We start from the raw sequence: 13,619 nt of genomic DNA, 5'->3' as shown, positions 1-13,619 counted from the left end.
CAACACTAGGGTCCTTAGTTCAAATCCTGCACAGGACACTATCTTCATGGAGTTTGCATGTTCTGCCCTTGGAGTGTGGGAGGAAACTCACACAGACACTAGACATTAATGGACTCCTGTCTAAAATGGCCCTAGTGTGCGTATGTATGCATGCGAGATCGGGACAATAGATTGTAAGCACCTTGAGGACAGGGACTGATGTAAACATACAGTATAATAAATATTCTTGATTACACTATGAACAAATACACACAAAGTAATCTTTTCTTTTATGAAAAATAAATTTATTACTTAACACCTTGCTTTAACAATGTTGAATTAATTTGTAATCAGAATACTTGTCATTCATGTAAAATAGTTTGATACAGTACATTGTATGTTACAGCTTCTGTCTTTCCTTGAAGATCCTAAGGCTTTCCTACCCCTTATTCTCCACTGTAACAGGAGCCACCCTAAAATAAGGTGCCGACCAAATAAAAACAGAAATAGGAACTGATTTGAAATCCACTACACCAAGCCAGCTTAATAAGAATATCTGAACAGACACTTTTTCTGGTGAGCAGCAGCTATCATGCTGGTCATTTGAGCATTGATACAACTCCATAGCATGCTCACAATTCAGCAACACCAATAGGGAAAAAAAAATAGGACAATCAATTTTATGAGTTTGCTGCAGCAAACAGATTCAAATCAGTTTCAGACGTATTAACGATCAAATAGCAGCTTTAATACCAGTCAAGTTAAGAAGATAAGCAAAATTAATGTTTAAAGAAGGTTTGTATAGAGGAACAAGGCAGTAATAGTTACAGCTTTCCCGCACAGTGGCCATATCCACATGGTTCCCCACGGTGTGTGCATGGTTTAGTACATATTAAAGCTTCTGATAACCCACACAAACATCTGTAAAGTGTAACTCGACCTGTTAAAAGCTTAGTTTTCAGTCATGAATGCAATCTGAATTTCACCCTTTTGCCTGTAAGATTTTTTTTTTTTTTAATGGGAATGTTTTAGGTCCCCCCTCCCATTAGCTTCCCTTGGGGTTTAAAATCATGTGACCACATTTCCTCTCCCATTCAGATTTTCTAAAATGACATGGATTGGCTCAAAGACGTCTTGCAAGGTGGGGGACAGCATGACCTGTAACAAGTCATATAGGGATACAATTGTAAATGACTTGACCCTTACAGTAATATAAGCCTGGGGTGTTGGTGCACGTGTGTTAAAATGGTAATAAAATTGACACATCCCTAAAATATTTAAAGTGTACTTAAGCTAAAAAGGTTTCTCCATATTAGGATAGCAAGCGGAAGGATTAGAACCCATGTGTGATATTTACTGCTGTCTGGAGCTTTGTCTTTACTGACATTTACCAAAACAGGAAAGGAGAGTAAATCTGCAACAGGGACACAGACTGATCTGACAGGGGTTCTAGCTTTCATGCTGCTGTTAGAGTTCCCTCCTCACTTTGGTAAATGGTTGTCTGTAGGACAGGAAGTGTGGTTAAATCTTACAGAACACTTGACAGCAGCAAAAACCTGTCAGGAGTTCTAACCTCTATCCAAAACTTAAAAAAAAAATATGCTGAACATACACTTTAAATGTACTTTAATATACCAAAAATGATAGCTTGCCAAGATCTCTAGTTTAGATTTTCCGAAGCATTATACCTGAAGCCCAGCAAAACTAGCTTACATGGACACCTATGTTATGAGCCAGCCACTGCTTTTCTTTAGGATTTCCTGAGGACTCTACTTTCATAAAAGATTTAATTCTAATGTATGTGGTTAACATATGCAATGATATTCAGAATATAAATTCCTTATTTATTTCATGTCTGTACATTTTTTTGATTTACATTCAGACCAGGCCATCCAACAAAAATTGTCAGTGACAGGGATGAGGGCAAATAACACTGTCAGGGGGCTTACAACTGTCACCTGTAATTCACATTCAATTTAAAAACAAACCCCCCCCCCCCCCCATACACACGATACGTACCCCAGCAGTGTTTGGCCTCATGTACACAGAGGTTTGCAGGCATTTTATATGTCTAGAATACAATTCCTAGCAATTCCCCACAACCAGGAGGTTGCAGCTGGTGCGTACAGACATACCACTGAACAGCTGTATGAACGGCTGAATGCAGCCATAGGCATATAAACACCTATGCGTCGGTATTTACCTGTGCATGCTTGCGGTACGTACAAACATGAAAACTTCATGTTTGAGAAATTCACTTTTCAGAACACAGCCAACCATTCACTTGTATGAAGGCTGTGTGCAGCAGCTGTGTCTTCTTGGACAACAGAATGTGCACTAAAATGTACTCTAGGCATAAAACAAGCCTACAGACATTTGTGGGCATGATTATCCCAAACCCTATCACTTTTACTGGACAGTTTGGTTTGTATGTGAATGGGAAAAAAAAATATAAAGAAATGTAACATAAAGAAGCCATTTATGTGCTGAATATAAACACATGCAATAACCACATACCTTTATAAGAATAGAAATGAATTTGGGATTTTTTTTTAAAGCAGAGTACCAAGCAAAAAATTATATAAGGACATGAACTCTCACTCAACCATCGTTATTCTCTGCAAAACACAATTCCATTGAAGAGATCAAGATCCCTTTGGAGGAGGCACCAATACTGCCAGAGGTCTAGGAAAAGTTAGGATGGTTGGTGAACTGGCTTGCCAGCTTCTACCCAAAACTGCAATGGCACTATTGAGCAGACTAAAGCTCTCAACAGACTGCTCATATTTCATACAAACAGTGCCTGCATCCTATTAACTGGCAGTACAGATTCCTCCATCCACACTCTAAGCACGGATGGGGGAACTGATGCGGACTAAATGAGAGAAATCAAGTTTCATACACACTAAAACACACTCACCAGGAGATTACCTGAATGTAGCTCACCATGCAGCTATCACATCCAATCATCAACTGAATGGCAGCCTCTGTGTCCATCTATATTAACCTTTAAAATCTTTGGGAGGATCATACAAGAAAGGTTTTATAACAGGGATAAAATGTAACAAATTTTCTGGTCAACAAAAATACTGATCGCTGATCGTGAAATTTTTTTTCTATCACCTAAGCATTAAAATGAAAGAAAAGAAAAAAAAGTTTATCTGACTAGGATTAGCCTTTCGAGCTTTGTGCGATGTTTATGAGCCATTACTTGAACATAAAAAAAAAATGAAAAAAAAAAAAATCAAGTTATTATTGGTCAGATAATATGCTAATAGTCACCACATACAATAACGAAAAACAGTTTGTTCCAAGCATACTTCACAGCTTTAACTGTTAGCATCACTGAAAGAAATGCATTGGTCGCATTGAACCATTTTCAAGTATACTATGGAAGTAGCAAATTCACAATATGGACTGTGCTAGAACTTGCGCTCTCTTGAAACCTCCCCGTGGGATTCTACATTCTGAGAAATGTTGTGTAACTTGGCTGCTGGACATTGTCAAGGTGTGGTTGTACAGTACATTCCAAAGCCAGGCTCCAGGCAGGCGGCTACAAGCTCAGTCCTGCAGCCCAAGCAACAGTGCATTTATGTTTCCTGGTACACACTCTAGTACCGATGTGTCTGATGGGAGTACTGTGGAGGCTGCTGGGAGGTAGTCGAATATCCCATGCTGCTCTGAGGTTGTGATGTGCTTGGTCCAGGGTTTGGATAGGCAGCATGTGGATTGGAACGCTAAAAAATAGAAGAGATAGAACCGAGTTTAGTACTGTGCATATGAAAAAATAACACAAAAAGGATTAATTTACATTGCAAGGTTTAACACCTTGTAATGTATTATTTTCAGCCAAGTGACTGACTTGCATAATGATCACACTTTTGGAGGAAGGAAATTAGGTGCTTGTTTCATACAAACATATTCAGAGTCCAGAAAAAACCCCAAAATAAAAACAGAAAATCCACAAAATGTGAACAAGAAATGTTTTGAAACAGAGTATAGCAAACATACATTTTACTGGCTGACCAATTGTGTTGTCATGAATTTCATATCATTGAGAGACCTGTACAATTGGAAGGTGAAGGGCTTCTACCACTCTGCATTATGAAAGCCACAAAATGAGCATGTTAAGGACCATGGATCCCTTTCTTTTTGAATCCCTGACATAATCTGCATTTATACAACACTGGAAATGGTTTCAATTGTGTAAGGACTATTTAGCATTTCATCTGCACTTCACCCGTCACCCGAGGGCATACCCCTGAAAGTGGCTTTTAGGGACTGGGTTCCAGAGGGATGGACTATGGCGCTGGACCTGTATATCACTCTGCCACTAGCTACATGCATTACAAGTAGGGTGAGCACCCACACTAGTGCCAGAAGAAACATTAAAAGGCCATCCCTGCAGTGTGGGGTCCGGTACAGCTCCCAAGGCTTTACAGAGGCTGTGGGGATCTTCTGTGGTTTCAGAAGACCATGAAAAGCTGGCTGAAGAACTGATTTAACAATCCAAAATAATATAATAAACTAGTTAATAGTAATTTATCTATATGGGAGAAAAGGTCCATTATTTTAGGACACTAGCAAAAAACCTAACAGAGTGGGATAAGGTCATGGGATGGGGCCCAGTGGGTGAGTACTCAAAGCTTTGGCAGTGTCCAAACACCTAATGGTACCAGTCTTTAACCCAGGGTTTGTAAAGATCAAGCCTGTGTCCTGTTCTGTATAAATAATATTTTTTTTTATTGTGACACAAAGAAGAAAAACACAAGTCTCTAAACACATAGAAGGTGGTTTCCTGGTCAGAGAAGACTAAAATTGATCTTTTTGACCAGCTTGGGAAATGCTATATGCTGTGCAACCCCATCAACCTGAGAACACAGCTTCCATATTGAAGTATGGTAGTGGCAGAATCATGCTGTGGGGAAACTTTTCATCAGAACAGACTTAAAAATTGCTCAGGACTGAAGGAAAAATGGAGGCACTAAATATAGGGGCAATTCTTGAAGAAAACCATTTCATTCTGCCAGAAATTTAAGACTAGGATGGAGGTTCACCTTCCAGCAGGACAATGACCCCAAATATACTGCTAAAGCTAAATTGGAGTGGTTAAAGAGAAACATTTAAATCATTTAGACTGGCCCAATCAAAGCCCAGTCCTCAATCCAACTGAGAAAATGAGGCATGACTTAGAGATTGCTGTAGACGGACACAACCCATCTAACTTGAAGGAGCTGGAGCAGTTTTGACTTGAAGAATGGGCAAAACTCCCAGTGGCTAGATGTGACAAGCAAATATTGATATACTGTACCCCAAGAGACTTGCAGCTATAATTGCGGCAAATGATGGCTCTACAAAATTTAGATTTTTGGAGGTAAGGGGTGAAAATACTTCTACACACTCCAGATCGTTTTTTTGGTCTAATTATTGTTTAACCACTTCAAGCCCAGACACTATCACTGCAGTCTTAGAGTGTACATGCCCCGTGACAGGTAGTGTACACTCACAGGCTGCAGCAACAGTTCCCTCTGCTATCACATCGAATGTTTACTTTCGATTTGGCATGTTATCACCCGGACACAGCGGTAAAGAGAACTCCCCATGTACCCACAGTGTATACTAGAGGGTGAAAAAATCTCTCGTCATTAAAAGCCTCTGGTGTAAGCATTTGCTGTTTGGGGTCAATTCAAAGTAGACCTACAGTATACTATTCATTCTTTAACTCCAATGTTATGTAAAGAATTAGATTGCATTCCCAGTCCGCTTCCTTCTACCTGATAATCTGAGGTCATGATGAGTCCACCTGAGGTAGTGGTAGGGGGGACAACTCTCACTTTCTTCAGCGGCGGTCCTTGTGCGTGGCTGTTGTCTTGGTTTCCCGGGTGCCCGGTCCCATTGGTATGATTATTGCCTTGCTGCTGCTGTTGGTTTTTCTTTAGGAAGTAAAAAAAAAATGTAAATGATGTACAGCTGCAGCAGCTGACAACAAGGGTAAGCAGGCTTTTTTTTGCTTATTAGCATTGTGCTACGTTAACTGGCAATTTTCAACTTTCAGTTCTGTCACACTTTGAGTAACAATTAGTCATCATGCAACTCTACCCAAATGAAATTTATATAATTTTTTTCACACAAATAGAACCCTCTTCTGGTGGTATTTGATCACCACTAGGTTTTATAACCCAGTATATATAAAATGTCTTTATACTTTTGTATCGTGAGGAAAAAAAAATCCCAGTAAGTTTATATTAATTTGTGTGAGCCCTGGTTCACACTGAATGTGGCTTGGAAATTGTGCTACTTCATCTGATGTAGCGCAATTTCAAATCCGCCAGTCAGTATAACTTCACACACAGATGTCCATGCAAGTTTCACATGAAATCACCAAAATTAGTGCAGGTACCCTTTTCTAAATCAGTGCAAGTCAGAGTTGCACCAATCTGAGCATTCCATAGGAACAAATTTTGAACTGTCAAATCGCATGACAAAATTGCATTGGTGTGAACAGGGACTGGAAGTTATAGTGTCTCCAAACTATGGTGTATATATACACTGAAATGTATGCATCTATGACGCTATATTGGTAATGGCGGTGATCAATGACTTATAGTGGAACAATGATAGTGTGGCGAGCAATCTGCTTCAGACCCTCGCTGGGAGGTACACGAACATCAATAGTGACACTAATACAGTGATCAGATATAATACTATACACTGTCACTGTACTAATGACACTGGCTGGGAAGAGGTTAACATCAAAGGGACTGTGTGCCTTAGCCTAAGTTCACACTGAACAGCATGTGAATAGCAGAGGAATTGCACTGCCTTCCTGTGCAAATCACATACGATTCTGCGCCGTGTGATTTGAGCCTATTCATTTTGGATGGCTCAAATCGCACAGCACCTGCATTGAAAAAATGTGGGCATTTTTTTTTTAAATGCGCACTGGATCACAAGGGTGTTTCTATTCATGTGATAGAGTTCAGGAAAATGCACTGTGTTTGTGACCTGCTTTTGGGGTGTCGTTAACTTCCCACGGAGCACAGTGTGACTGCTCTGCAGTGCAGGAAAAGCATATGAATCAATGTGTTTCCCACACAGCATCATCGTGAACCAGGGCCCAAAGGAGGGATGCTTTTTGATGGTTTTTTTTTTTGGTCCAAACATGCACCAAAAAAATGCAGCAAGCAGGACTTTACAAAAGCAGAAAAAAAAGCATGACCATTAAATCCTATGAAACTCTTCACACTGGGCAGTTGAGGGTGTGTTGTGTTTTTCAAATGAAAAAACTGAAGAAAAAACAGATCAGTGTGAAAGCAGACTAACAAGTATAATATTTAATACTTTTACTAAGATTTGGCAGTTTTTTTCCCCTAAACCGCCAGATCATTGCTTGTGTAAAGAGCACTGTGTTTGTAAACAAAGCTGATCAGCAGGTCTCAGCCATAAATCAATGGCCAACACCTGCTGACAAAAAATTGTGCTGTGTCCAATGCATGCACGGGCCTGAAACCCAGAAGCATGCCAGCAACGTTTACTTGCGTTCCTGAGCCTGTAGCAGCCACCCGGTCACAGTAAATTTACTGTGACCAGGCAGCAAGTGGTTAAAAAGGTAGTGAATAGGTAAGACACAGAGATTGACAAAAACCAAGTATCCTTTGTATTTTTTTAAATTTGAACAAACAGAAACCTGGTTTCTAAAGGCCATATATAAACCCCTTACCAATTTTTCTAAAAATATAGTTGATGGCTTAAGCCAAACGCAATACAATAAACAGACAGAAATACCCTCCTCACGCTGCTCCAGCTGTGAGCCAAGGGAGGGTAATGGTAGGTTTCATTATAGAAATGTACATATTACAAGTGTAGCTCTGGAGCAAAAATATTAGCTAGCCAATTCAGTTCCCCCTGGTGTTACTGAATTCTGAATATTCGGTTTATAAACCTTAGGAGAATAAAAATAAATATGCTTTTTCTAATGAAGATTGCTCTCTAAATACCCACAAATGCATGCAAGTAGAAATATTTCATTATTTTGACAATCCGTTTACATTGACTGAAAAACAAATCAGAAGCCACTGACTGGCACCGAGGAAAACAAAACATTTTAAGATTGCAATGCAAAATGTCTGGGATTTGTTTACATGTAATGTATATATATTAAAAAAAAAAACAAAAAAAAAAAAACACAAAAGCAATATGTGACACATACTTTGTCTCCCTTATCCTCAGGCTCCTCTTCTGTCAAGAACTCCCGTTTAGGGTATGGTATCTGACAGCCTGCAAACACACTGCAAAGAAAGCACTTGTTATAGCAGGTTTTCACACATACAAAAAACAGCACTAAACACACACTAGGGATAGCGGCTGACACTTCAGCACATGGGTTGACTGGTGCTAAAAGTATAGTTTCAGTGTGTTGTCCAAAGGGAATAATGAGAGATGTACCAAACAAATATTTTTCACTTCAGCGTCAGTGCTTTTAGACAATGAGAATTGTATGACCTATTCTATTCCATTGCAAAAGTATGCACTGGGCTTTGTGGGCCATATTAGCCAAACAATGCCTTAGAATGGCCCAACAAAAACAGAAGGTTCAGGTAATGCCCAACTTCAGTACGAACCAGTAGTTGATATACATATATGTAAAATGTTTAACCTGCCATGGTATTTGTAATTCTGTTCAGCTAGTCTTGTAAACCAAACGTCTGCCACTTTGACTATGCAGACTAGGACTCCAATACTCTGGTTCTGTTTTCCTTTCACTTCACGGCCTTCGATCTGCCAACATGTCAAAAGTGATTTTCAATCTACTTAAAAAACACAGCTTTCATTAAAAAAAAATTAAAAAAAACATCTGATACTGCTATGATAGTTTTTGCTCAGTGCTTTTATGGCATGACAGTGCTCTGTCTCAATTGTTCTCCTGGGTTGTCACCCTATTACATGCGCTTCTAGTGGAGACTACAAATAGCCATGTCAATATTCACTGCACAGACATGTTTTGCTGTTGTAACCATCAGAAAGCCCATCCTAAAAAAAAAATAAGAAAAATAAAATAGACACTTTCTGACCACCCACTGGAGTAAGAGAAGGTAGATGCAGAAAGTGGACGAAAAGGAGAATGGGGGAGATCAGCATCACGGAGATGCAACAAATAAAAAAAAACAAAAAACAAGAAAACAAAAAAAAAACAGTCATCGTTATACTTTCAGAAAAATAAAATTCAGGTATGGTTTATAGGACATAATCTGGGTGGCAGCTTATGAAGCCATTATGCTTACTAATGTAAATGGACTGCTGAGAATTTTGATAGGTAAATTGGTAACTCACTCTGACGTAGGAAGTGGATCTTCAAGGAAATATGGATCTTGCATAGCTTGCTCAGATGAAATTCTCTTTATTGGGTCCATTGTGAGGAGTTTCTGAAGCTGTATAAAACACAAATTAGTTGCAGTTCAATAAAGGGTTACAAAGCTCGTTTTTAGGCTGAGTTTCAGCCCCTAATTTTAAAGTGTAACTACACATTTGGTGCAATTACACTTACATTGAAGCTCTGTCTGCTAGCAGCATTTCGCTGGCCTGCTGGAGTATAAACAATCAAATGTTGACAAGTGGCTGGTCTACTGAGTCACAAGCAAACCTACTTGTGTAAGACAGGAGTGGGGGAGGAGGGGGCACTGCTGGTAGGGAATACAATTTTTTTTTTTTTTTATGCAGCCTGGGTTATCATTGAACTTATTTCCACTTACTTTCTGTCTGGACAGGAAATTATGGACTTTTTTTCCCACCACAGCAAAGCAGTGCTGACAGGAACAGTTGTGGTCTCCCAGCAGGAAACTGACCTGACCCTATTTTACCTTAAGAACCGATTCACCCATGTGCAGTGCGGATTGAAGATCAGATTTCACAGCTAAGTGATACAGTAGTTGTTCAGCGGTTCATGTCAGGTTTACATCAGGTTCAGAACAGGATTAGCTCAGCATTTTATCCTGTTCACACATATGTGAACAGGATAGCCTGTAATCCGCACCTTAAACTAAAGGCACTGTTCAGAAATCAGACAGGACTTTTTCAAACCACACTGAATCTGCTCTGTCAGTGCGCCGGACATATGTGAACAAGTACCATAGGAAGAAATGTGTTTTCAATTGTCATGCGGATTTGATGCGGTTCAAACTGCATCCAATCCGCATACACTAGTATGTAGCAAAATTATTGGGACACCCCTCCAAATCAGTGCATTCAGGTGTTCCAATCACCTCCATGGCCACAGATGTATAAAATCAAGCACCCAGGCATGCAGACTGCATCTACAAACATTTGTGAAAGAATGGGTTGCTCTCAGGAGCTCAGTGAAATCAATCATGGTACCGTGATAGGTTGCCATCTGTGCTATAAGTCCAATCATGAAATTTCCTTGCTACTAAATATTCAACTGTTAGTGGTATTATAACAAAGTGGAAACAACAGCAACTCAGCCATGAAGTGGTAGGCCACGTAAAATGACAGAGCGGGGTCAGCACATGCTGAAGCGCACAGTGCGCAGAAGTCGCCAACTGTCTGCAGAGTCAATAGCTAAACCTCCACACCTTTGTGTGGCCTTCAGATTAGCACAACAGTGAATTTCATGGAATGGGTTTCCATGGCCGAGCAGCTGCATCCAAGCCTTACATCACCAAGTGCAATGTAAAGTGTCGGATGCAGTGGTGTAAAGCACGCTACCACTGGACTCTAGAGCAGTGGAGAGGTGTTCTCTGGAGTGACCAATCACGCTTCTCTGTCTGGCAATCCGATGGACGTGAATGGGTTGGGCGGTTGCCCGGAGAATGGTACTTGCCTGACTGCATTGTGCCAAGTGTAATGTTTGGTCAAGGGAGGGATTATGCTGTGAGGTTGTTTGTCAGGGGTTGGGCTTGGCTCCTTAGTTCCAGTGAAGGGAACTCTTAAGGTGTCAGCATACCAAGACATTTTGGACAATTTCATGCACCAAACTTTGTGGGAACAGTTTGGGGATGACCCCTTCCTGTTACAACATTACTGCGCACCAGTGCACAAAGCAAGATCCATAAAAGACATGGATGAGCGACTTTGGGGTATTAGAGCTTGACTGGCCTGCACAGAGTCCTGACCTCAACCAGATAGAACACTTTTGATATAAATTAGAGCAGAGACTGTGAGCCAGGTCTTCTCGTCCGATGTTATTGCCCAACTTCACAAATGCACTTCTGGAAGAATGGTCAAACATTCCCATAGACACACTGCTAAACCTTGTGGACAGCCTTCCCAGAAGAGTTGAAGCTGTTATATCTGCAAAGGGTGGGCCAACTCAATACTGAACCCTACGGACTAAGACTAAGTTATTAATAGACCGGCCCCAGCTCCCCCGCTTTGACAGTGAGTAATCTTCTCCTCCTGCCAGCTGTCAATTTTAAAAAAATAAATAAAAAATGCGGTCATGCGGCTCCACCCGCCCGGCTGAGTCATTCATTCATTCACAGTCCTTAGCGGCTGTCGGCTTGTAGTTCTCAATGAACTACCAGGGGGCTGTAGAGTGCCATGGTAGTTCGATTATTCCTGTCAGTATATCTGCTTGCCTGTACATCCCCTACAGAAAAGCAGATATACTGACAGATCCGCAGGAGACCTGGATGGCACCAGCGATCTGCTGATTGCTGATGCAATGGTTTATAGGATCCTGCAACAAAAAAATTATAAAATGCACACTTTACCTGCAAAAAAAGTGAATTTATTATTTTTTTTAGTAAAAGGTGAATTTATCCTTTAAGGTTATGTTATAAAAATAAACACAAGAGGGAAAAAACTTACCAAGTGGAATGTTTTGCTGTCTGGTTTTACTTTATGCTTTTCCATGTATTTAATAAGGCTGCAGTTGGTATACCTAAAAAAAGGAAAAACATGTTTACTCTTTGAGAGAGGTCTGACTGACAGCATAGTATGAACTTTACACACGCACACGAGTTGCATTATTCAGTATTTTATACATGTGATTTTTGGGTCCCATTCTCACCGAAAACACTGCCGTGCATTTTACTTCTGCAGTAAATTGTAAACGATGAGGAAAACTGTTTTCATCTTCCCTGCTTCCACCACACATTTTTATTAAAGTACTGTAAAAAATATAGCTGCTTAAATTTTAAATTGAAGATAAAGCAAAAAGAAAAACAAAAAAAAACAAAAAATGACACATGACAATACCCACTTATGCATGTGCTGCAGTTTAATTTTTTTTGCAAGTTACAGTAAGTATATGTAAAGTGTTTGTGATGGGTGGTTCCTGTGCTCTTCAAAACGAAGGAGCAGACAGAAATGACACTTAAGCTGGTTATACATTATACAATTTTCTTGTTCGATTTCCTTTAGATTTACCTTCAACTATGTAGTACAAAGACCTGCCTGATTGCATACAAATTGATAGTGTTTAGGTTTGACCTCATATTATAGGGTTTTGGGAAAAAAAAACTTGAGTTGGGATTTAAGTAAGGCAATTCTTCATAAGGATTACTGGATAGGACATTAGCTGTGATTCATTTTCTTATTACAACCTTGTCAAATGTACACACATTTATCCCCAAAGTTACAAACTTTTTTTCAACATCTGGGTGATGAGAATTTCTCCATCATAACACATTCAATGAAAGATCGAGTGATAATATAAAGAATTACAATGTACACAGTGACTATAAACTTCCAGTGGAATTCTATTGTATTAACACACTGGGTTGCTTACCTCTACAGCTCATTGTCTTCTTTGGGACACAGAGCTGCAACTACAGTAAATAAGTTCTGGTACTGGTGTGAAGGCACAAAACACAATTGGTTCTGTAAAAATCTTTTACATTCTGCACTCATGTCTGCTAAAAGATATAGGCAATGCTGGGATGGGGTCCTGCTGAGGTTCATATGCAAGAGGTTTTCTATGTGTATGTACATATGTGTACACAATATATATATATATATATATATATATATATATATATACAGTCATGGCCGAAATTGTTGGCACCCTTGATATTTTTCCTGAAAATCAAGTATTTCACACAAAAAAGGTATTGCATTAACACATGTTTTGCTATACACATGTTTATTCCCTTTGTATGTATTGGAACAAATATAAAACAGAGGCAGAAAAGCAAATATGACATAATGTCACACAAAACCCCAAAAATGGGCTGGACAAAAGTATTGGCACCCTTAACTTAATATTTGGTTGCACACCCTTTGGAAAACATAACTGAAATCAGTCGCTTCCTATAACCATCAATAAGCTTCTGACACCTCTCACCCGGAATTTTGGACCACTCTTCCTTTGCAAACAGCTCCAGGTCTCTCTTATTGGAAGGACACCTTTTCCCAACAGCAATTTTAAGATCTCTCCACAGGTGTTCAATGGGATTTAGATCTGGGCTCATTGCTGGCCACTTCAGAACTCTCCAGCGCTTCTTTGCCATCCATTTCTGAGTGCTTTTTGACGTATGTTTGGGGTCATTGTCCTGCTGGAAGACCCAGGATCTTGGACGCAAACCCAGCTTTCTGACACTGGGCCCTACAGTGCGACCCAAAATCCTTTGGTAATCCTCAGATTTCATGATGCCTTGCACACAGTCAAGGCACCCAGTGCC

At 39.9% G+C, this 13,619-nt stretch overlaps 1 protein-coding gene across 2 annotated transcripts in view; it reads right to left on the bottom strand.

Annotated features, from left to right (window-relative positions):
- Nucleotides 1-262: 262 nt before the first annotated feature.
- Nucleotides 263-13,619, bottom strand: part of CDK8 (cyclin dependent kinase 8) — a 115,235-nt gene continuing 101,878 nt past the window's right edge. For both annotated transcript variants that reach the window (XM_089685821.1, XM_089685822.1), the window contains exons 9-13: nt 11,806-11,878; nt 9,310-9,407; nt 8,189-8,267; nt 5,754-5,912; nt 263-3,716 (exon numbers count right to left, since the gene is read on the bottom strand). In XM_089685821.1, the coding sequence (XP_089541947.1) occupies nt 3,591-3,716; nt 5,754-5,912; nt 8,189-8,267; nt 9,310-9,407; nt 11,806-11,878 (535 nt within the window). In that variant the 3' untranslated portion in view covers nt 263-3,590. The remainder of the gene's footprint in view (nt 3,717-5,753; nt 5,913-8,188; nt 8,268-9,309; nt 9,408-11,805; nt 11,879-13,619) is intronic.

Source organism: Staurois parvus, unplaced genomic scaffold (assembly GCF_062004578.1).
Source record: "Staurois parvus isolate SC_StPar_1 unplaced genomic scaffold, SC_StPar_1.0 ptg000387l, whole genome shotgun sequence".
Taxonomy (NCBI): Eukaryota; Metazoa; Chordata; class Amphibia; order Anura; family Ranidae; genus Staurois; species Staurois parvus.
The sequence above is the reverse complement of the archived record's forward strand: the minus strand, read 5'-3'. Positions and strand labels throughout refer to the sequence as shown.